This window comes from Symphodus melops (assembly GCF_947650265.1).
Source record: "Symphodus melops genome assembly, chromosome: 15".
NCBI lineage: Eukaryota > Metazoa > Chordata > Actinopteri > Labriformes > Labridae > Symphodus > Symphodus melops.
The window spans coordinates 5597686-5621816 of record NC_136705.1 but is presented as its reverse complement, the minus strand read 5'-3'; the positions used below and the strand labels follow the sequence as shown (position 1 = coordinate 5621816).

At 40.4% G+C, this 24131-nt stretch overlaps 3 protein-coding genes across 4 annotated transcripts in view; 2 read left to right on the top strand and 1 right to left on the bottom strand.

Annotated features, from left to right (window-relative positions):
* dnajc12 (DnaJ (Hsp40) homolog, subfamily C, member 12) overlaps positions 1-11219 on the bottom strand; it is a 28931-nt gene extending 17712 nt beyond the window's left edge. The window contains exon 1 of the mRNA XM_079363063.1: positions 10948-11219. Coding sequence (XP_079219189.1) covers positions 10948-11025 — 78 coding nt within the window. The 5' untranslated portion in view covers positions 11026-11219. The remainder of the gene's footprint in view (positions 1-10947) is intronic.
* A 793-nt stretch (positions 11220-12012) lies between these two features.
* Positions 12013-17094, top strand: sirt1 (sirtuin 1). Of its 2 annotated transcripts, none has more exons than XM_079362867.1 (9): positions 12013-12433; positions 12820-12942; positions 13046-13281; positions 13382-13534; positions 14569-14716; positions 14796-14875; positions 15652-15835; positions 15974-16495; positions 16708-17094. In XM_079362867.1, the coding sequence occupies exons 1-9, from the start codon at positions 12088-12090 to the stop codon at positions 16962-16964; spliced, it is 2049 nt and encodes a 682-aa protein (XP_079218993.1). In that variant the 5' UTR covers positions 12013-12087; the 3' UTR covers positions 16965-17094. The 2 variants fall into 2 exon arrangements, with proteins under 2 accessions (XP_079218993.1, XP_079218992.1); XM_079362866.1 differs by having other exon boundaries at positions 12014-12433; positions 16705-17094.
* Positions 17095-19021: 1927 nt separating this feature from the next.
* cacul1 (CDK2 associated cullin domain 1) lies at positions 19022-23638 on the top strand. Its single transcript, XM_079362581.1, has 8 exons — positions 19022-19479; positions 19683-19809; positions 19969-20071; positions 20172-20267; positions 20528-20630; positions 20849-20938; positions 21752-21890; positions 22015-23638. Exons 1-8 carry the CDS (start codon positions 19188-19190, stop codon positions 22052-22054), a joined length of 990 nt encoding a protein of 329 aa, XP_079218707.1. The 5' UTR covers positions 19022-19187; the 3' UTR covers positions 22055-23638.
* The last annotated feature ends 493 nt before the right edge of the window (positions 23639-24131 follow it).

The window sequence follows — 24131 nt, the reverse complement described above, 5'->3', positions numbered from 1 at the left end:
CAATGCCACACCAGCACAGAACTTCACTGCTCCAGCATTCGCTACGTCACACACAGCCGGTGCTGATGAAGCACCCCTTGGTAGGGTGAGTCCCTCTGCCAGTATGGGAAGTCAGGTAATGAGGTTTAATGATGTTGCAGCTCTGCTCCCACGCAGAGAGTTTAAACTACATGGTAGACAAATCTCTGATGTCGGTTCTGACATGTCATATAATAGCCTGTGTAAACAAATAGATGAAGGATTGCAGGAAGGTTTTACTGAGTCTGAGGTCATGCAAATGGCTTTCAAAGAGATGCAGAGAAAGCAGAAGATGAGAACTTCAGGAAAATGATGATAGAAAAGTTTGCCGAGGACGACCGCATTGCCAGCAGATGAACGCTCAGAAACAACGCATGAAACGACTGGTGCACAAACGCAAAGTGGAGAAACTCTTAGAGGACAAAAGGCAGCAGATTCAGGCCAACATGGACCTAAGGCCAAAGAAAGAGCGGCTGAGCAGGAGAACGAGGCGCTGCGCAGACAGGTAGTTGAACAATAAAGGCAGAGGCTTCTTAAACGTAATGCGCCGAAACCCCTGGGAAGCTTACCAAAGGGCCTGCTCCATGAAGAAGCATGGACCACTCCCTAAAGCACTTTGACGAGGACTAAAGAAAGAATTTCCTGTAACCACTTGTTAAGGATTCAGGAACGACAAGGTGATCAGGAGGCACCTTTTTATTTGGGTTGTTCTGTGCAATGTTCGATCAAATGATTTTTATTGTTTATAATGCGCAGTGCAGAAATAAACGCGTGAGGCATGAGGAAGACGCTAACTTTGTCCTCTCTCTGTTGATTCACAGCCATAGTACACATAAGGTTACACAGTGTTTCCTGGCCTGTGTAACCCTTGCTGCCGGTCCAGATTACCCCTAGGTCTGGTGCCGGTAACACATGGTTTAACAAAAGCAGAAGTTGCTTCCAAACTAACAACTGCAATGGTCAAAATTACAGCATGGCTTAATCAGTGCTGTCTCCAACTTAACGTGTCTAAAACTGTTGGTATGTTTTTCACAAAAACATATAACTTTAAAGAAAAAGATCCAGACATACGTGTGTCTGGTGATAAACTACAGATTGTAAAAGAATTCAAATACCTTGGCATTATACTTGACTCCAACCTCAACTGTAAAACACATGTAAAACAAATTAAATTTAACCTTGCCAACTTCAGATTTATCAGAAACTCCATGTCCACTGAAGCAGCCATAATGTGCATGCATTCAATGATTTTCTCACACATGACCTACTGTTTGACAAGCTGGTCTCAGGCGAGTCACACCCCATTACAACCACTACAGTCTTTGTATAAACAGACAATAAAAGTTTTAGACAAAAAAACAAAGCAATTCCACCACTGTTCAATCCTCACAAAATACAACCTTCTGAGCTGGGAGAACATGATTAAATACAAAAATGCATGCCTCCTTTATAAGATCATACATGGTTTGGCTCCTCCCCCACTCAGAGATTTTGTAGTCATGCGAACAAATACACATCACTTCACGAGGGGTGTCTCAAGAGGCGACTGTGTTATTCCTCTGAGGAAGTGTGCTTTTAGTCAGTCAGCCTTTTCTGTTACAGCCTCTCGTGAATGGAAACGACTGGTGCACAAACGCAAAGTGGAGAAACTCTTAGAGGACAAAAGGCAGCAGATTCAGGCCAACATGGACCTAAGGCCAAAGAAAGAGCGGCTGAGCAGGAGAACGAGGCGCTGCGCAGACAGGTAGTTGAAGAATAAAGGCAGAGGCTTCTTAAACGTAATGCGCCGAAACCCCTGGGAAGCTTACCAAAGGGCCTGCTCCATGAAGAAGCATGGACCACTCCCTAAAGCACTTTGACGAGGACTAAAGAAAGAATTTCCTGTAACCACTTGTTAAGGATTCAGGAACGACAAGGTGATCAGGAGGCACCTTTTTATTTGGGTTGTTCTGTGCAATGTTCGATCAAATGATTTTTATTGTTTATAATGCGCAGTGCAGAAATAAACGCGTGAGGCATGAGGAAGACGCTAACTTTGTCCTCTCTCTGTTGATTCACAGCCATAGTACACATAAGGTTACACAGTGTTTCCTGGCCTGTGTAACCCTTGCTGCCGGTCCAGATTACCCCTAGGTCTGGTGCCGGTAACAACTGGGGGCTCGTCCAGGATTTCGTGGTGTCACTGCCTGTTGAAGTGGGTGTTGAGACGACGTGAACCAGTGCCCAAAGCTTCAGGGAAGACTGCAACTCAGTGCGTCATCCAGAGAGCAGAGGTCACCTGTGTAGCGTCAACATGGCCACAGTCACTGTGCGGTGGACACTGATATTCAAGATCCAGAAAAGACTTTCCAGTTTGAGTGCACGTCAACTACTGACAGTTGTGAGGGCGATTGATGACGGCGTCTCGGCTCATGACATTGATGAACGGAGTGAACCAGACCTGTATGACCTTATTGTTGACCACATCAGAAGTAAGGAATTGGGTGCCCTGGAAGATGAAGGCATGGCCCAGCTCCTCATCCTCGACGATATGCTGAGTGACCTGCTGGCTACAGACACCGGGACAGCTGAGGCTAGCCAGGCCACGCCCCTGGAGACACAGGATGCTGCAGCCCATCGACATCGAGGCCCCAACCAACCCCATTCTAATCAGGACAGAGGTGCAACCATCGTCCCTTCTACAGAGACTAGAGACATTCACACCTTTCCATCTTCAGTGGGAAGAGACAATGCCACACCAGCACAGAACTTCACTGCTCCAGCATTCGCTACGTCACACACAGCCGGTGCTGATGAAGCACCCCTTGGTAGGGTGAGTCCCTCTGCCAGTATGGGAAGTCAGGTAATGAGGTTTAATGATGTTGCAGCTCTGCTCCCACGCAGAGAGTTTAAACTACATGGTAGACAAATCTCTGATGTCGGTTCTGACATGTCATATAATAGCCTGTGTAAACAAATAGATGAAGGATTGCAGGAAGGTTTTACTGAGTCTGAGGTCATGTAAATGGCTTTCAAAGAGATGCAGAGAAAGCAGAAGATGAGAACTTCAGGAAAATGATGATAGAAAAGTTTGCCGAGGACGACCGCATTGCCAGCAGATGAACGCTCAGAAACAACGCATGAAACGACTGGTGCACAAACGCAAAGTGGAGAAACTCTTAGAGGACAAAAGGCAGCAGATTCAGGCCAACATGGACCTAAGGCCAAAGAAAGAGCGGCTGAGCAGGAGAACGAGGCGCTGCGCAGACAGGTAGTTGAAGAATAAAGGCAGAGGCTTCTTAAACGTAATGCGCCGAAACCCCTGGGAAGCTTACCAAAGGGCCTGCTCCATGAAGAAGCATGGACCACTCCCTAAAGCACTTTGACGAGGACTAAAGAAAGAATTTCCTGTAACCACTTGTTAAGGATTCAGGAACGACAAGGTGATCAGGAGGCACCTTTTTATTTGGGTTGTTCTGTGCAATGTTCGATCAAATGATTTTTATTGTTTATAATGCGCAGTGCAGAAATAAACGCGTGAGGCATGAGGAAGACGCTAACTTTGTCCTCTCTCTGTTGATTCACAGCCATAGTACACATAAGGTTACACAGTGTTTCCTGGCCTGTGTAACCCTTGCTGCCGGTCCAGATTACCCCTAGGTCTGGTGCCGGTAACACATGGTTTAACAAAAGCAGAAGTTGCTTCCAAACTAACAACTGCAATGGTCAAAATTACAGCATGGCTTAATCAGTGCTGTCTCCAACTTAACGTGTCTAAAACTGTTGGTATGTTTTTCACAAAAACATATAACTTTAAAGAAAAAGATCCAGACATACGTGTGTCTGGTGATAAACTACAGATTGTAAAAGAATTCAAATACCTTGGCATTATACTTGACTCCAACCTCAACTGTAAAACACATGTAAAACAAATTAAATTTAACCTTGCCAACTTCAGATTTATCAGAAACTCCATGTCCACTGAAGCAGCCATAATGTGCATGCATTCAATGATTTTCTCACACATGACCTACTGTTTGACAAGCTGGTCTCAGGCGAGTCACACCCCATTACAACCACTACAGTCTTTGTATAAACAGACAATAAAAGTTTTAGACAAAAAAACAAAGCAATTCCACCACTGTTCAATCCTCACAAAATACAACCTTCTGAGCTGGGAGAACATGATTAAATACAAAAATGCATGCCTCCTTTATAAGATCATACATGGTTTGGCTCCTCCCCCACTCAGAGATTTTGTAGTCATGCGAACAAATACACATCACTTCACGAGGGGTGTCTCAAGAGGCGACTGTGTTATTCCTCTGAGGAAGTGTGCTTTTAGTCAGTCAGCCTTTTCTGTTACAGCCTCTCGTGAATGGAAACGACTGGTGCACAAACGCAAAGTGGAGAAACTCTTAGAGGACAAAAGGCAGCAGATTCAGGCCAACATGGACCTAAGGCCAAAGAAAGAGCGGCTGAGCAGGAGAACGAGGCGCTGCGCAGACAGGTAGTTGAAGAATAAAGGCAGAGGCTTCTTAAACGTAATGCGCCGAAACCCCTGGGAAGCTTACCAAAGGGCCTGCTCCATGAAGAAGCATGGACCACTCCCTAAAGCACTTTGACGAGGACTAAAGAAAGAATTTCCTGTAACCACTTGTTAAGGATTCAGGAACGACAAGGTGATCAGGAGGCACCTTTTTATTTGGGTTGTTCTGTGCAATGTTCGATCAAATGATTTTTATTGTTTATAATGCGCAGTGCAGAAATAAACGCGTGAGGCATGAGGAAGACGCTAACTTTGTCCTCTCTCTGTTGATTCACAGCCATAGTACACATAAGGTTACACAGTGTTTCCTGGCCTGTGTAACCCTTGCTGCCGGTCCAGATTACCCCTAGGTCTGGTGCCGGTAACAACTGGGGGCTCGTCCAGGATTTCGTGGTGTCACTGCCTGTTGAAGTGGGTGTTGAGACGACGTGAACCAGTGCCCAAAGCTTCAGGGAAGACTGCAACTCAGTGCGTCATCCAGAGAGCAGAGGTCACCTGTGTAGCGTCAACATGGCCACAGTCACTGTGCGGTGGACACTGATATTCAAGATCCAGAAAAGACTTTCCAGTTTGAGTGCACGTCAACTACTGACAGTTGTGAGGGCGATTGATGACGGCGTCTCGGCTCATGACATTGATGAACGGAGTGAACCAGACCTGTATGACCTTATTGTTGACCACATCAGAAGTAAGGAATTGGGTGCCCTGGAAGATGAAGGCATGGCCCAGCTCCTCATCCTCGACGATATGCTGAGTGACCTGCTGGCTACAGACACCGGGACAGCTGAGGCTAGCCAGGCCACGCCCCTGGAGACACAGGATGCTGCAGCCCATCGACATCGAGGCCCCAACCAACCCCATTCTAATCAGGACAGAGGTGCAACCATCGTCCCTTCTACAGAGACTAGAGACATTCACACCTTTCCATCTTCAGTGGGAAGAGACAATGCCACACCAGCACAGAACTTCACTGCTCCAGCATTCGCTACGTCACACACAGCCGGTGCTGATGAAGCACCCCTTGGTAGGGTGAGTCCCTCTGCCAGTATGGGAAGTCAGGTAATGAGGTTTAATGATGTTGCAGCTCTGCTCCCACGCAGAGAGTTTAAACTACATGGTAGACAAATCTCTGATGTCGGTTCTGACATGTCATATAATAGCCTGTGTAAACAAATAGATGAAGGATTGCAGGAAGGTTTTACTGAGTCTGAGGTCATGTAAATGGCTTTCAAAGAGATGCAGAGAAAGCAGAAGATGAGAACTTCAGGAAAATGATGATAGAAAAGTTTGCCGAGGACGACCGCATTGCCAGCAGATGAACGCTCAGAAACAACGCATGAAACGACTGGTGCACAAACGCAAAGTGGAGAAACTCTTAGAGGACAAAAGGCAGCAGATTCAGGCCAACATGGACCTAAGGCCAAAGAAAGAGCGGCTGAGCAGGAGAACGAGGCGCTGCGCAGACAGGTAGTTGAAGAATAAAGGCAGAGGCTTCTTAAACGTAATGCGCCGAAACCCCTGGGAAGCTTACCAAAGGGCCTGCTCCATGAAGAAGCATGGACCACTCCCTAAAGCACTTTGACGAGGACTAAAGAAAGAATTTCCTGTAACCACTTGTTAAGGATTCAGGAACGACAAGGTGATCAGGAGGCACCTTTTTATTTGGGTTGTTCTGTGCAATGTTCGATCAAATGATTTTTATTGTTTATAATGCGCAGTGCAGAAATAAACGCGTGAGGCATGAGGAAGACGCTAACTTTGTCCTCTCTCTGTTGATTCACAGCCATAGTACACATAAGGTTACACAGTGTTTCCTGGCCTGTGTAACCCTTGCTGCCGGTCCAGATTACCCCTAGGTCTGGTGCCGGTAACACATGGTTTAACAAAAGCAGAAGTTGCTTCCAAACTAACAACTGCAATGGTCAAAATTACAGCATGGCTTAATCAGTGCTGTCTCCAACTTAACGTGTCTAAAACTGTTGGTATGTTTTTCACAAAAACATATAACTTTAAAGAAAAAGATCCAGACATACGTGTGTCTGGTGATAAACTACAGATTGTAAAAGAATTCAAATACCTTGGCATTATACTTGACTCCAACCTCAACTGTAAAACACATGTAAAACAAATTAAATTTAACCTTGCCAACTTCAGATTTATCAGAAACTCCATGTCCACTGAAGCAGCCATAATGTGCATGCATTCAATGATTTTCTCACACATGACCTACTGTTTGACAAGCTGGTCTCAGGCGAGTCACACCCCATTACAACCACTACAGTCTTTGTATAAACAGACAATAAAAGTTTTAGACAAAAAAACAAAGCAATTCCACCACTGTTCAATCCTCACAAAATACAACCTTCTGAGCTGGGAGAACATGATTAAATACAAAAATGCATGCCTCCTTTATAAGATCATACATGGTTTGGCTCCTCCCCCACTCAGAGATTTTGTAGTCATGCGAACAAATACACATCACTTCACGAGGGGTGTCTCAAGAGGCGACTGTGTTATTCCTCTGAGGAAGTGTGCTTTTAGTCAGTCAGCCTTTTCTGTTACAGCCTCTCGTGAATGGAACAACATCCCAACACTGATTAGAGAGCGCAACACTCATTTAGTTCTCACCTGAAACACTGGCTAATTAATAACCACATCTGTCAGCACTGAATCAGTTCCGCCCGTTACTGCCATCTTGTGTCTGCTTGTTGGTGAACGTGTCCTGTGTTTTTAATGAAAGTGGCCTTTAGTTTGTATTGTTGTGAGCTTCAGGCATAGCTCACTCAATGTTTTATATGTGGCCTGGTGTCATCTGTGTTTATTGTATAATTGTTTTTCATGTTGTCCTGTGTGCACGTCACATTGACTTTGGGAGGTTATTGGAATCGTGCTTTTACTAATACCTGTTAAATTTTGTACATTATGTCTGCTCAGTGCTGCTCCTCGTCCGTCCTGCATGTTAGACATTTTTTAACCAAATGCTGCTTCTTGTTTGTCCTGTATGGTTTATGTATTTTCACCTGTGACTGCTTGTCTGTCCACTTAATTAGGGTGGTTGCCTGAAAGACAAAACGAGCGGCTCGGTCATGACATGGGTGCTATTACTTTGTGGAAACTTCGGTCACACGGTGTGGACACAAATCGAGTTTAAACGACAAAAAATTGCCCCATTGAAAATGAATGGCAAAAATTCAAATCCTAGAGTGTAACTGCCAAAAACGGGATTTTGGAAAAATATTTGTAAATCGCCATCCTGAAGTCATTGTTGCTCGCATATATAAACAAAACACATCACAATAAAGCTCTGAGTGTCCTCTCACTCATAAAGAAAAAAATAAAGAAAAAAAATGTTTCAGTCTCCCAGGAGAGGAATTTGTTTGACAGTCACGCACCACATACACACACATTGGGCTCTCACTCTAACTGACCTCCAGAATTTCACAGTTTCCACTCATGTTTTAAAATTGCGACTGTGGTCCCAGTCTGAATGTTAAATACAAATAAAATATATCAAAACGTGCGCCTATTTGTTCTGTCGCTCACAGTCCAAACGGATCGGTGATATCATGTTTAGTTTTCAAGATATTTGAGGTTTTGCGAGCAGTGGTAAGCCCATTCAAATACATTGATAGAATGTTCTGGCACATCAAAGCTGAATGTCAACCAGTCAGTGAGCAGCAGGTGTTCTGCTGGAATTGTCTAGTTACTCTCATGTTGTTCCATTTGTGGCTTTTTTCAATGTTTGAATTTTATTGTGTTTTTTTTTAGGGAGCCCTTTATAAAATCTGGCCAGGGACAACAGATGAAAATTAGCCTTTTGGCTAACTCTGGCATATTTATAGAAATGTTTATTAATAAGCACTGTCCCTGTAAAAATAAAGAAATAATATAATAATAATAATAAAAAAAAATCACTTTCCAGGTGATGTCAATAAAGGCTCAGGGTTTAGAGAGGGCATTGAGATTCAGTCAAGCCATTTCATCGCCTATCATTGTAAACACTGGCACAAGGAGAAGGAGAAGCCTTGTGTGCCTTATGCCTGACTCAAATCAGAGCAGAATAAGCAGGAGACCGGGGATTATATGAACCATGTTTGTTGTCACAAAGCACTCTGTACTGTTTACCTGCTTTTGTAAAGTGTCTCGAGATAACACCTGTTATGAATTGACGCTATATAAATAAAGATTGATTGATTATCTTTTATTTTAGGTTTTGCAAATTCCTCTCTCACTGCAAAAGTAATTACCCGTATTTAGTGGAGGACGGGTGCTAATTTACAACCCTGATCCATCAACTCCTTCTACACCTCTTGGAAAGTAATAAAGTCATCTAACTCCATAATGTTATATTTAAAATAATTAAATATGAACATTTCAAACTTATGTAAACTTATTATTTTTGATAAATATCATAACCTACATTAAGCTACTTTTTGAAAATCATCAACCTCTGTTTTTCTGTGTTATTCGGACATTTACTGTAAACCATTAACCTACAATATTTGGTGGAACAAAAAGAAAGGCCAAAAAACTTTCTTCTGAGAGGCTTATAGGCCTAAATAGCCTACTAGCTCTTTTCAGCATCAACATGGCCTTCTCTTTATATTTTAATATACAGACCATAGACTGTAAAAATAATGGACGGGACAAGGTCCCCTGTGGAGTGAAGCTTTTATTTTTAGACCTCCCCCTACTGACTTGCTGCAGTATAGGTCATAAACCCCGCCTCCTCAATGATAACGGACGGGACGTGGGTCAAACTGTTAAGTTAAAATACTCGTTACATAATTTTTTTCCAGACCTAAACTCTGCTGTGATCATTAGATATTATCACCCTACATGGTGTTCAAGTGCTCATTTTTCTGTGAAGTTTGTTTTAAATAAGTTATTTGAGGTTAAAAAACGGGATTTTACGTCATACATGGCGATGATTGACAGCCGCGGAGCTTGCGTAGCGCTCTTGGTAAATAAGCAGTTACGTCGTGAAGTGAAGCCGAGACGCCACGGAGCTTTTCTGTTCAGTTTTTTGGCAGGGGTATCTGTATCAGCCATCTTTCTTCTTCCTTGTGTCTAAAATGAGGATGATAAAAAACAATGAGATAAACATCTTAGACAAGGAAAAGAACCAGAGAAAAGGTCCATACAAACAGAAACCTTCATGAAACAGATTCATTTACCAGCTCCACAGTTATGCACAGAAACACATATACTCTCACATATACTCAATTTGTGTAAATGTACATAGAACTGAAGTAACTACTGACAGCAGATATAACTTTAGTACTATGTGCACCACTGCTTTCTATCATATAACATATTTTCACCAGCATATAGCTGTACACAGCTTATGTTGCTAACTTAGCTAAAAATAGTTTTAGTTCGTTTTTTGCCCAAAATAAAAGGTTTAATAACCCACACAGTTAAAGAAGATAGATAGATAGATAGATAGATAGATAGATAGATAGATAGATAGATAGATAGATAGATAGATAGATAGATCCTGAGGGAAATTCAAGGCATCCAGTAGCAATAAACAAGACATACAGGACACGAAAAAAAAAAAAAAAAGTTTAAATTCAATAATTAATATAAAGTGTGATTTTCTTAATTTCTGAATGAACTACGTTTAGATATTTGACTTGAAATATATGGTGGTTTTGTACTCACCTCTATGGTCGGTAGATGAATTTCCCTCCGTAAAGATTCTTAAGTTCTTGGCGTAGCTGGGCTGCGTAAGCTATCAGCGCGGTATGCTAAATGGGCGGGGCGTGTTGCCAGGGCTCCTCCCGCCGGACCCTACTGCACAGACTCTGGTTGCAAATGACGTCAAAATTCCAAGATGACAGCGCCCATGAGGGCCGTAAAAAAGCTTCACGAACGTTGAACGGAAACAGCTACAGTCCACACCCACTGATACAGACAGATTTAATAATATTTTAATCATTCCATTATGAAAATTGGGCTTTTCCCTTTCTTGATATGTACATTGCCTTTCATTAAAAAAAGATCAAGAATATGATTTATAAAGAGCCTTTTAAAAAAGCTGATTTCCCAAATAAACTGATCATAGCAATGCTCAAGGAAGACAACAAAAAAAGCCATTTCTAATTTCATTGCCAAGTTGCATTTACAAACGCCTTAATGTTTTTATTACATGAGGCTTAATGAAACCTGCTGGAGCATCATGTGTTCAGCATGTTACCATCTATCAGTATAGGCTTAACCCTCTTAGTTAATTAGACTATTTAATAATTAATATGGCCGCTATATGTCTCTCATGGCACTTTGCTTAAATGTCTCGTTGCCTCTTTTTGATTTCTTTAAGCATTATTTTTCTGCTCTGGAAAACATTGCTGCATGTTATCCAGAGCAGATCTTAATACCAAATGTTCAGCACTTACCGTCGATAGTTCATCACATCCTAATAACCCGTAGTAATCCTCCAAGTCATCAGTTTTGACGTTCAAAACATCTTCCATAATGACAACCTGAGTTTATAAACAGGAGCAGATTCACCAGCCTATGTTGCTGCCTTCACAGTTGTCGTTGGTGGCCTCTTCCCTCTCTCAGGATTACTTGTAATAACTGTTCATAAACTTCATTGTATTTCTTCAGATAACCGTCGGCCAGCTGGTAACGGTGTGCGATGCTTGTTTATTTTGCTTATTACTGTACTTTTTCTTCTTTTTATATAATGGTGGATGGCAACTAGCTTTTAGAGTGCATTACTGCCACCTACCATGATGGAGTGTGAGCCAGAGTACCTACAATTAAAATAAATTCAGTAAAATAACATAAAATGTAGTTCTACACCCAAAAATAACTATATCAATAATAATGACAATCATTAATAATTAATAATTAAGAGGCGGGAATCACGCAAGGCGAGAACTGCAAAGTAAATCATGAAACACTGAAGACACAGAACTCAAGAATGTAAGAAGACGAGAACATGAAATGACAAAATAAAATTGGAAACACTGAACAATGACCTGAGAAACATTAACACACAAGAAAACACAAGTGGAGAGCACAAACTCAAACAAGACAAGAAATCTAAACTCCAAAATACAAAAAACAGACCAAATCATGACACGCACAAGGTAGGTTATTGTATTTTAATATGTCAAGGACATTTTGTTAAGCTTTGCATCTATAGCTATTTGGGCTTGTGTCTTTATTTATTCATTTTAATTTTCACAGTATTTGTGTATAAAAAGAAAGAATAAACATTATTTAAACATGAGTTGGAGTGTGGCTTATCTGAAGGCCTATGGCTGCAGTGTTAAGCTTATTGATAGATGGTCTTTGACCCAGTCCTACCAGTCTTCATTGTTGTTTTGTTATTTATATTATATCATATTCATTTTAAGCAAATATACAGTCTATTCTTAATTCACACTCCATAGGCTACCAGTTGGTGGCGGTAATGCACCCAAATGTTGCTTAGTGGCTAAAAAAAACATGAAGAAGAAAGGAGACGCCGAAGAAGAGGAAGGCCCTGCACTACTGAACACTGCTCTTTGCGTTTGCGACTGAAGATGGCGGACGGGAAGAGCAGTCTCGGAACAGCCTCACCAGGCGTATCCGAAATGGAAGAACCTGCCAAAAAGCGGTCGAAAGTCAGTCTGGCGACAGACTGCGGTTTTAAAATTGCCACAGCAGACCACTTATCATGTGCCTCTGGGGTCTCAGAGGGCTTGGAGGCGGCGGTAAATTGTACGCTGCCAGCGGAGAAGAAAGCAGAGCCGGCTGTGGCGGTACAGCAGGCCGGAACAGCGCCAGCAGGCGACAACAATGAACCGGGACTGCCGGACTCCAAGCCACAAAGCACCGTGGTCAAAATAAACAGCAGCTCTACACTGAAGGCAAACGTGGAGGATGCTGGTAAGAAGAGACGACTCACATCTGATTATTTTGTGTTGACGCGATTCATGGTTTTCTAACTTCCGGTAGATTTGAACCCCAAAAAAATTTAAACATATTATCCATGGATGCTTAACTAAGTAAATCTGTATGTGGAGGTGTGTGCGTCTCAAAGAGGAAAGTGTGTGATTCCTTTTGTTGACACACCTTTACAATGTTTGGTGATTGAAGTGATTCTCTAACTGCACCAAACTTTGGTCTGCTTGTGAGCCCACTTACTTTTCCACTTTCACATTGACAGAAGATGTTGATGTAACAGCGAGGTTGCTCTCATTGACGTGAATTGTAACTCCGGTCCTCCTAAGTTTAACTTGATCCTTGTACCATTTTTTTTTCATCCTGCTCAGATTTTGTTGGACATGAGGATCCCATCACAAACGGGTTGCCTGACAGCCCGGAGCAAATCAACGAGGAAGATGACAGATTATCTCATGCAAGCTCAAGCGACTGGACTCCCCAACCTCAAATAGGTTTGTAGCTTTGTTATTATGAGAAAAACACGTTTCTTTAACATCGAATTAAAGAGAAGCTATGAAAGACACGCTGGGATGAAATGGTTTTGTTCTTCTTCAGGTTCCTACAGTTTCATCCAGCAGCACATCAGAGAGGCAGATCCCAGAGCTATACTAAAGGATTTGTTGCCCGAGACTGTACTCCCACCAGATTTAGACGACATGACGTTGTGGCAGATCATCATCAACATTTCAGATCCTCCAAAAAGAAAGAAGCGAAAGGATGTCAACACCTTAGAAGACGTGGTCAAACTACTTCATGAAAGTAAACGGATCCTCGTGTTGACTGGTGCTGGGGTATGCATATTTATTAGTATCATGTAGTTGTGCTTTTTGAATTACCATATATTATAATGTACACAAATTAAACATATTTTGCTGTGTGCTATTTTGGTAGGTGTCTGTTTCTTGTGGAATACCGGACTTTCGCTCCAGGGATGGGATTTATGCACGCCTTGCCATAGATTTTCCTGATCTTCCAGATCCTCAAGCTATGTTTGACATTGAATACTTCAGACGGGACCCCAGACCATTTTTCAAGTTTGCAAAGGTTTGTTCATTGTCTTTTTTTATATGCAACTCTAAACGGATGAGTTAGATCAATCTCAATATTAATGAATACACGCTGAACGATTCACAAATGTATTTTGTGATTGATATTGAATGACTCTATTCACAAATATATTTTTTCAATGCATTCAAAAATGTTAAAAAATAAATCTGCAAATGGTTGAAATCATCGAAAAAAAATTTGGTGTATAGTAATTTGTATATTAATCACAAAATACATTTGTGAATCCTTCTGTGAGCATTCATGAATATCGACTCTGATCTAACTCCTAAATAACCCAACAAAACAGATTTATCAACCCTTTCTATTGTCTGTGTGTGATACATCATCACACTTTATTGAAATCACAAAAAATGCTCAGTGTTTCTCCTGCAATCTATTTAGAGTAGCAGCCTGCCACCTGGTGTCCTTCCAGGAGAAATGCATGCAACACTTAGTACTCAAACTGATCATAAAGACTTATTTGCAAGTTGCTGACTGATTTAACCACACTTATTTCATATTGTGTTTTTGGAGAAATGACTAGGAGGGTGTGGATCAAAAAAAGCCATTCCCTACATTCGGATCAATTGTTTATGCACAATTTGACTGTTTTCTGCACCACTTTCAAATGATGTAGTCTGACAACTGCTACAGATGATGGATTTTCATCGTTATTTTTTCAAAGCACATAAATAATTTATGTCTTACAGGACATTAAAAAAAAAAACAATTCAACCAAAATCTTAAAAAGTGTATCTGGGGGAAATGATCAACCCTGCCTTTAAGAGTGAAACTAGTGTTACCCACGACAGTTAAGCATATACCTGGTCACAAAATGCCAACCGGAGGATGTGCCTTTTGAAAGCCAAGTCTTCCACTCGGCAGTATGTTGCCACCCTATTTATCATCTATAACTGGACCTTCATGCAGCTAGAACTCAAAGGACTTTATTGATTTGAATTCTGTTTGACACAACGTGCATATTACTCTATTATAATGTAACATTGTTGAACTTTTTTTTTTTTTTTCAGGAGATATACCCTGGTCAGTTCCAGCCATCACCCTGCCACAGATTTATATCCATGCTTGATAAACAGAGGAAGCTGCTGCGCAATTACACACAAAACATTGATACACTGGAACAAGTAGCCGGAGTTCAGCGGATCATCCAGTGTCATGGTGAGCGATTGAACTTACTCAACTTGGTAACCTTTTTTATTTTGTCCGTTGAAAAGTCATTAATAAGTTTTCATTTCAGGCTCGTTTGCCACTGCGTCTTGCCTTGTGTGTAAACATCAAGTGGATTGTGAGGCTATACGGGAAGACATCTTTAACCAGGTATTTATCCATTAGCAACTGATGAGATATCAAACTTGACATACATTACAAAGTAAGATATTGCTTCTATATAAGTATTTATTATAGGTTAATTACAGGTATTTTCCAATACTCTGGAAGCCTACACCTTGCTCTTCCCCCCCATGCAAATATTCAACAAAATGTAGCCCACAGTTGCATACTCTAGCTATTCACCTCGCAGCCTACGGGCCAGATAAATATGAAAACATGGCCTTCAAGACATTGGAGGAAGAAAATGGAAAAACAAATATAACATTTTGTAAGCATAAGTATCATTTCCAGACCTACAGGAGGAAAAAACTATTTGACCCTTTTTCTGAACCCCACCAAAAAAACCCTTTTTCAAATTTAGGGTCAAAAATGGTTTATGGCTATTTCACGGAGGGCCTTATTCAAATCCATATGAAAACATGGCTAGTGTATAGAAAAGACCTTTTTTAAGAGTTTTACAAAATCGTCTACAAACAATTGACCATGTTAGCTTACCATTGAACAGGAAGCTGCTCTTACAAGCTGTCGAAAAAAACAATGCCACATTTTCTTAATACAAATACGTAATAAAGAAAAGAGTTAAACGTGACGCTTTGTGTCTGTGAACGCTCTGCTCCGAGCTCTGCCTTCACTCCACCACAGGCTGAAGGTATCCCACACATTCAGACCCAATCGCACACATCAAGACCTCAATCTTAACAAAGATGGTGTCGCAATTTCATGTTTCAAATGTTTATCATTTAAATAAAATCAATGTTCTGCAGGTTGTCCCTCATTGTCAACGATGTCAAGACATTCCTCTGGCAATAATGAAACCGGACATTGTCTTCTTTGGAGAGAATCTTCCAGAAATGTTTCACAGAGCCATGAAGCAGGACAAGGACGAGGTGGACCTGTTGATAGTCATTGGCTCTTCACTTAAAGTCCGACCAGTGGCCCTCATCCCAAGTATGTCAAGTTTGAATGGATCAGTCTTTTTTTTGTCTGTGAAAATTAAAACCCAACGCAATAACCATTATGTTCCTATTGATATTTCAGTTTGTCTATACATTCAATATATGTGACTCTGTGCTTCATCCTGTCCAGACTCCATTCCTCATGAAGTGCCTCAGGTCCTGATCAATAGGGAGCAGCTCCCTCACCTCAACTTTGATGTGGAGTTACTTGGGGACTGTGATGTAATTGTCAACGAGATCTGTCATCGACTGGGTGGAGACTTTGAGCAGCTCTGCTATAATACTGCAAGACTCTCTGAAATCATAGAGAAACCCCCTCGGTTATCAAATAAGCTTCCAAGTGAGGCCTTGCCCGGTAACAGCAATGCAGCACAGGAGGAGGAGCAGCAGAAGAAACACAGTATGGACTCAGTAACCCCACCTTCAGCGGAGGCACAGTGTCCAAATGTCACAGAGGCTGCTGGCGATGGTTCACCTTCAAAAGCTTGTTCAAACGCTCAAGAAGAGACGGCTGAGCCTTCAGAGTCATCAACAGAGGATGATCTTAAAGAGACGGCGACTTCAGTTAAGAGCCAAGAATCCAACATTGAAAGTCGAAGACGATGCTGGATGACTAATATCAACAAAAGTCCAATCAGCAAACGTCTCGAGAGTAAGCTTTAGCCAATGAGAGAACTTTGTTTACTGCAGAAATACTTGCTATGGTTAAATGTGAGATGGATGAATTAAATAAGGCTTTACTCTGAAACAGTGTTACCTCATAGACAGCCAAGTACATGCTAAATCAAATTATTCAAAATGTCATAAAGTAGACAAGTTTATTTTTAATGATATTAATTAATTATTCATTCTTTCTTACAGCAGGACAGTACCTTTTCCAGGCACCAAACCACTACATCTTCCACGGGGCTGAAGTTTACACTGATTCTGAAGACGAGACATCGAGCTCCTGTGGGAGTGACAGTGACGAATCTGAATGCAGCGCAGTGGAGATGGAGGAAGACAGCGAGACAGAGGACGTCGCACTTGCAGTGGATGAAGAGACATGCCTGAAAGACGCAATACAGCACAGTAAAGCTAATGAACCCACAACATGTATGCATAAAGACCATGCATCTTAAAAGACTCATAGCTCTCCACACCTGTAAGAGTAAAGTACCCCATACCCGGCACTAATTATATGTATATGTGCATTTCGTATATTTTTGACGATACAATTATTTTTCATAAAGTTGCAATTGATTAACTTAATGTGAATATGCAGCAAGCTTTTTTCTTGCTTGTGTGTATTTTTTCCCCATGTCCAATGAGGACTCATAAATTGTGTCCTTAATTCCACACACTAATTACGATGTCTTAGTATTTGTTTATTTTTCATTTTATCTTATTTTGCTTTCACGCTTTCAGCGATGTATTAAACTTATGGTTAGGATGTACAAGGAATCAACACTAGACAGGCCTTTTTTTCTTTAATTACACGCAAAAAAACATCTTACTTGTATGTCTATAGCAGGGGTGTCCAAAGTGCGGCCCGGGGGCCATTTGTGGCCCTTGAGTGGATTTTTTGTGGCCCTTGACTTCAAATCGAAGAATCAGAAGATTTTGGCCCCAGGCCTCATCAGATGGCATATTTCGTTCTTTTTTTTCTTTTTCATGTTAGCGAGGGAGACCTATAAAAGCCTGACTATTCTTTCCAAAAAAATTAGAACACAACAGTTTCCCACTGCAATTAGTTATTGTGTATTTACATTATTTTTTGAAGAGGTCAAAATACAAAAAGTTCCCTCCAATATTTAAAAAAACAAAAAAAAACCCTGTGGCCCGTGAGCGATTCTAACGCGACAATTTTGGCCCTCAAGAAAAAAAGTTTGGACACCACTGGTCTATAGTATATCAGATTTGGTTTATCAGCTTTATATTGTTACCTTTGACAAACACATTTTCAGCTTAAGACTTTAAATTAAATTTTAGACACATTGTCAACTTCACAATGAACGTATTTTGTAATTTACAATATAAAAAAATAAGCTGTACCCCTTCAAGAGGGTTTATGCTGTATAACAGGATTTTTTTTCCACATTTAATTTCTTACCAAAGAACCTTTAATTAAGATCTTCTGGATATTCGGTTGTTCATATCCTGAAAAAATGACAATGGACCAAGTGCTCCATCAGACATTTGGCAGCTGCTATTTAAATGTCAACCTTCTTATGTATTTCTTTCCTGTTAAAATCAAGCCTTTTCATTACGTTTAATGCGTTGACGTCAGAAAAACTGTAAACACTATTCGCTTTCGGACCTCCACCTCATTCACAAGCACATCCATTTACCAGGTCAGAATGTAACTTTGTCCATCTTCTCAGTCCATGGGAAAGACCAGATTCACCAGTGAACGATTTTTTTTTATTTTATTTTTTTTAAATGGGGTTATGTTTTATGGTTTTAATTGAACTTGTTCACAGTACTTCTTGTAGTGATGTGCTGTTGCTGCTGCAAGTACTGATGCCTGCCTAAGACGTATCAGCATATTTGGGTTTTAGACATTAACAATAAATGAATCGCAGGATATAAGGAACATACATCAATATTAGTCCTAAATAAAAAATAACAAGGGGTCAAAAAGGGCAATAAAAGTCAGTTAAAATATCTACATTCAGATATGATTGCCTCCAGATCATTTCGTGGTTCTTGCAACCGGTTCCAAAAAGAAAGAGGAGCATACTTGAACTCAGTAAGGGTTTAGGGATAGTTTCACTTATATATAACTCTTTTCTTGTCTTCTGACCACTCAAAGCGCTTTTACACTGCATGTCACACCTACACGTTCACAACCATTCACACACTGATGACACTGGTTGCTATGTTGTGAGACCATCAGACGAAACTAATCCCATTCATACGCCACCGACAAAGCAGCAGGAACAATTCAGTGATAAGTGTTTTGCCCAAGGACACCTTGTAGCTGGGAATTGAACCCTCAATCTTCTGATTGAAAGATGACAACTCTACCACTGATCCACAGCCGTTTTTTTCTCTATTCAACAATCATCCATGGATGAATGAAACACACGTTAACAAAAGGAAACATACGCTTCAACTAAAGTGATTTTAAACTGAGGCTTTGTAGATAATGTAAGCCTTGAAGGCGATTTTATTTCTCTATTATAAAGCACTGTCTAGGGTTCAGCCGTTCCCTGTTACGACATGTCGTAAAATTTCACTCAACAACAGACGCAAACTGAAACGTACTCCACAACAGACGCTCCAAGTCATGTAGCTTAATCTTGTACTTGTTTTCCTTTACGTTATTTAGTTTTGCCCGTCGTCCGCATACAATAAGAATTATGATAATGGATGCCATGGAAGATGACATTTTAGACTTGAAAGACGACCAGAACCACAACTACTGTGCAAGCATCAGATCCTGCACGACAAGCAGCGAGGGGACGGGCGCACCGACTGTCAGTCTGTCGGTGCCAGGAGAACAAGCACCGGGGTCTGTCAGTGAGAGACTGACACAAAGCACAGACTCGGATTTAGAGTGTGCAATTCACAAAGTCAGAGAGACTGATAACATGACTCCGCCTTCTTCTACTGTCCATGGAAAAAACACCATCGACTCTCCATCCAAATTCCGTAAGTTCACGTAAAGCAAGCAAGGTGATAACAAGGCCTGACTGTAGTCTTGTAGTCATTTCCGACCTGCCACAACATTACACCTACAAGTAGCAGATATACTATAGAAATGTTGGGCCACGAAAGGTGTATTGTATATTCTATTTCTAATCTGCAGAAATGCATCATTGTAACCCATCACCGGCTCTCCTCTCTCCGCCCAGTTCTGAATGCAATGGCTGTAGAAGACTACCGGAAAAACCACTGGCCAAACCTCGAAAAGGCAATTGATCGTCTGTTGCTTTACAATCCGACAGACCACATCTCAGTGTCTTATGCTCAGATATATAGGTAAGACGATACAGATGAAGATGAGACGCTTAGCTCAGCTGGGGGAGGTGTGACTTGTTTTGAGGAGACCCCTTTACATGGCATATTGTGGCATATTATTTGTCAGTCTAAAAAAAAATTAATAAAAATCTGAGTTTCTCCTTTGCCTTGTTTTCCTAGTTACGTCTACAGGTGTGTTTGTCAGCAGCACTCAGAGCTGCTCTACAATGATTTGATAATGAAAATAACCACCCATCTGCAACAGGTGTCCATCCAACTTGAAGTAAGTACATCTAAACACCTGTAATCTGTATCTGTTATCACTGTATAATAAAGAAATTAGAAAAATGTCAAATTGACCGAGACTAACTATTGTTTTCTAGGCTAGCCCACCTGGGAATGTCATCGAGAACTTCAACGACGCGCTTACCCAATACACAGCCTCTCTACAATGTATAGTTCCTGTATTCATGTACTTGGTACGCATGTGTTTCATTTGATTGTTTTTTCAGCAAACATCTTTTGTTAAAGCAATGTAGACTATTAAATTAAATTTCTGGAATGATTTATGCTACCAAGCCAAGTGTTGCTTGAATACAGCTTTGATAGATTGCTATAATACAGGAGGCATACATTACAATTGTTGTTCAGTGAAAGAATAATTAAACAGTTATGTGAATGAATAAATATGTACAGTTTTGTGCAGACTTATCATTTTCTTTAATTTGAATCTTTTCAGAACAAGTTCTACATTGAGTCAAAGCTTAACAGCGACCTAAGAAAGGATCTGATGAAGTTGTTCGCTGATCAAGTTGCAGAAAAGCATGTGAACACACTGATGTGTGAGTGTATTGCTTCATTTGAAGTACCTATTCTTTTAAATACGATCTTACTTCTTCCATATCCAGCATGGATTTTTGCGTTGGTTCAATTTGCTCCCGTTTCCAATCCAGGAATTTTGGTTATTAAGGGATTATGCACCGATTTAAGACTTAGTTCAAATGTACGGTAAATGGTTTCTGAAACATGTGGTTAACTGATTTTTTTTTTTCTTGTTTAGCTCTCCTCATCAAAGCTCATTCGATGCCTTTTCAAGTACAGCCATCTACAATGGCCAGTGTGGTTAAAGGCCTCTACAGCCTTCAACCAGGTGAGCTCGATCCTGACCTATGTAAACCTTGTCTTTAAGCTTATTGAATACAAATGTCTTAATATCATGTAAATAAACAACATTCTAAAGAGAATAACTATATTAATCATAATTAATAATAGTAATAAGACAATATACTTGATTAGTCCCACAAGTGGAAATTTGCTTTTACACTCTTATGTTGAACATGTTATGCACACATAGACTGAAATACACACATAGACTGAAATACACACATGCACAAACAGGATCTACGTTATTTACTGCAACAAATGTGAAAGTTAACTCTGGAGCTTTTGGCAGTGGTGACTGGAGTTGAAGGAGCAATGTCCTTGCCATGACAAGCATCACACCTTTTCTGAATAAAACATGCAGAGAAGTGTCCAAAGTCAGTGGTTGCACAACATTTTGTAAAGCAAAAATAAATGTCAATAATAAGCTTCTCTTTTATGAAATAATATAAACAAGCCAGTATTTCAGAACAGTGGCTGGTTTGTGCAGACTGCCAGGATGGCCAATGTGTTTGTTGGATTAAAACTTTGTGAAACATTATTAAAACAAGCTGTACCTCATATATCGTCATGCTAATGTGTTAAATACTGCAACTTACTTCTGGTCCCGATAAATGGACCCTTGAAGGTTGGTCTCAGAGAGGTTTGTTATCACTCGGTCATGCAAGATATTACAGCTTGTAAATAATAGATAGCTTTCACAAACCTTGGGTATTTGCATTTTTTGATTATTTGAAGGTTTGTTTTGTGGCCTTTGGTGCTTTCTTACTGTCTTATTGCACATTTTGGTGTTCCCTTTCAGAGTGGGCAAAGTTAGCTCCAGCTCTTTTCTCTGGTTTTATTCCCCAAATCAACCCACCAGCTGAGGAGTCTCTGCTGTCTGACTATGCTGCTTATGACAAGAAGTTGCAGATGGAGCTGTCAATGAATGGATTTCCCCGGTCAGTTCTGTCTTGGCTCGTTACACACCACAGAACAAAAATGAACTGCAAAGAAACCTAAATAACACTTTTCAGCACACACATAACAGAACTTCACTGATGTACTGTGGGTTATCTTTTCCAGAGGGGACCAGTCTCTGAAACGGGCCAGTGATGACTCCTGATAGCAGAACCACCGTCAGTAGAGTTGTTGAAGATCTACTACTGTGCCTCATACATATTTATCACATGCAAGGTGACTCAATGGAATATAATCATTGACAATGTATCAGTTTAACATCCCTTGACAGGTGATGATACTCTATAAACAACAAGAGATTATGGTGACAGTTTTAAGCAGCTCATCAGAAATCCAGCTTCCGTATTTGTGGGATGCTGCTGGGATTGTTTTCTTCACTTTCTCATCTGAAGAGTGCCTTTGGTCTCTATCCAGATCAGAGATCCTTGTGAATGATCAGTAAATCACCCCTAACCTTTAAAATGGAATTTATTTTTTTATCGACTGGTCAAATCAAGGCTTTCTATTGCTGCTCATTCTACTGTCAATGTGAAAAATGCAAATGCCTCAGTTTCGCACATTGTGTCTGTAGCACAGTGACAACACTTAAACAAGTCTGGAAAGAAATACGATATGTGATGTAAACTGCTGACATCAATTATGATTTTCTTCTTCATAATGCCTTCACTTTGCCAGTTTTTCCTGTTATTTTTCAAAAGAGGATTTGTAATACATGTTTCTTTTATATACATTTATCTCACTGAGCCATTTTCATTGTATTTAAACTTAAACAATTAAAATTCTGGTCTGTGTACGAATTATAATTTATTTGTAGTAGTTCATGTCGTATAATGAAACATGCATGTTTAAGGGGTTTTGAATTATGTCATGGTCTGACTTGGCGAATGCAAATATATGTCGACACACGTTAACTCATTCCCACATTTCCGCCTCAGCCTAACGGTGTTAACATTTTCACTGTATTCTTATTTCATAGAGTGAGGACGTGCAATTTTGCATTTCCTTGGTTCAATCTTCATTGTAGAAGTTGGATAATGCAACAAGCTGCGCTGAATAGCTTTGCACGTCTTCGCTCAATGAGTCAATAACACTGTAAAAGCGTGAACAACATTAGACTGAGTCGACTGTGGGAGAAGGAGTTAAAGGGGACATATTATACCCTATTTTCACCTTTTCAGACAGTCCCCTGTGTTCTCAATGAAACAGCTGTGCTGTGCTTTGCCCCAAATATAACATGATTCAAGCACCAGAGGAGGTTTGTGACCCCAGCTCTCTCAGAAAGCTCAGTTTTGGTGTGTGTCTCTTTAAATGCAATGACCCTTCTGAGTTAGGTGGGAGGTGAAGTGCATGGAAGGAGATACCAGGGAAGAGGAGGGGTTTTTTATTCCCAGAATTCAACTTGTGATCTTACAAACTGAGAACATTTCAAACAGAGCATTTTTCTCTGTGCTGTAAGATTTATGCAGACCACAAACGAATGACAGGATGGATTTATTTCATATTTTGTGGGTCTGAAGACACTCGGGTTATCCAAATAAATGTTAAAACACTAAAATGTGATTTTTCATGGTATGTCCCCTTTATAATGCATTTGCATTGGCCAAGTCGGACAATGAAATTAGGCAATAGCCTGATTGATCAAATCAATTCAAAACATGCTCATTTTATTAGGCAATAGGACATGAGCTACAAACGAACACTTGTCTTGCATTAAATGTTTCTTCAAGTAGCCTAAAGATTTAAATACATGTTTTTAAATATATTTGAATATGGTCAGTGTACACTATCTTTTGTCATGGTGTAGACTATTTAGAAGTTAAATGACTCACTTAAAAAGTATTTTATATGAGGTGCATGATTTCTTTTTGTTTCTGTCTTATCAAGGAATGTGTTCCTTTATCCTTCGAATGAACTGAGACGATCGATTATTTGTTTTAATTTTAAATCCAGGTTTTGAAATAGTCTTCATAAAGTAGGCAGGTATAGAATGTATAAGACAATAAGTTGGTAGACCAATTTACCGTATAGCCTACTATTTTGCATTTAGTCAGCCCATACATATTTTCCTGTTGTCATCAGCTGTTTTCAGCTTCTTACATCCATCCATAGACTGCACTGTTACTGTCACATTATTGTTAGCCTATGCTGTCTTTAACTATGACTTCCGCCTGCCTTCAGTTCATTCATATCCTCGTTATGTGCATCGTCATCGCCGCAGTCTT

Excerpts from the sequence above, each read along its gene's own strand:
- sirt1 (XM_079362866.1), top strand. The coding sequence starts at position 12,088 with ATGGCGGACGGGAAGAGCAGTCTCGGAACAGCCTCACCAGGCGTATCC. Across the intron at positions 13,282-13,381 it reads TCGTGTTGACTGGTGCTGGG|GTGTCTGTTTCTTGTGGAAT; the intron begins GTATGCATATTT and ends CTATTTTGGTAG. Across the intron at positions 14,717-14,795 it reads GCGGATCATCCAGTGTCATG|GCTCGTTTGCCACTGCGTCT; the intron begins GTGAGCGATTGA and ends TTTTCATTTCAG.
- cacul1 (XM_079362581.1), top strand. The coding sequence starts at position 19,188 with ATGATAATGGATGCCATGGAAGATGACATTTTAGACTTGAAAGACGAC. Across the intron at positions 19,480-19,682 it reads CGACTCTCCATCCAAATTCC|TTCTGAATGCAATGGCTGTA; the intron begins GTAAGTTCACGT and ends CTCTCCGCCCAG. Across the intron at positions 20,939-21,751 it reads CCTCTACAGCCTTCAACCAG|AGTGGGCAAAGTTAGCTCCA; the intron begins GTGAGCTCGATC and ends GTTCCCTTTCAG.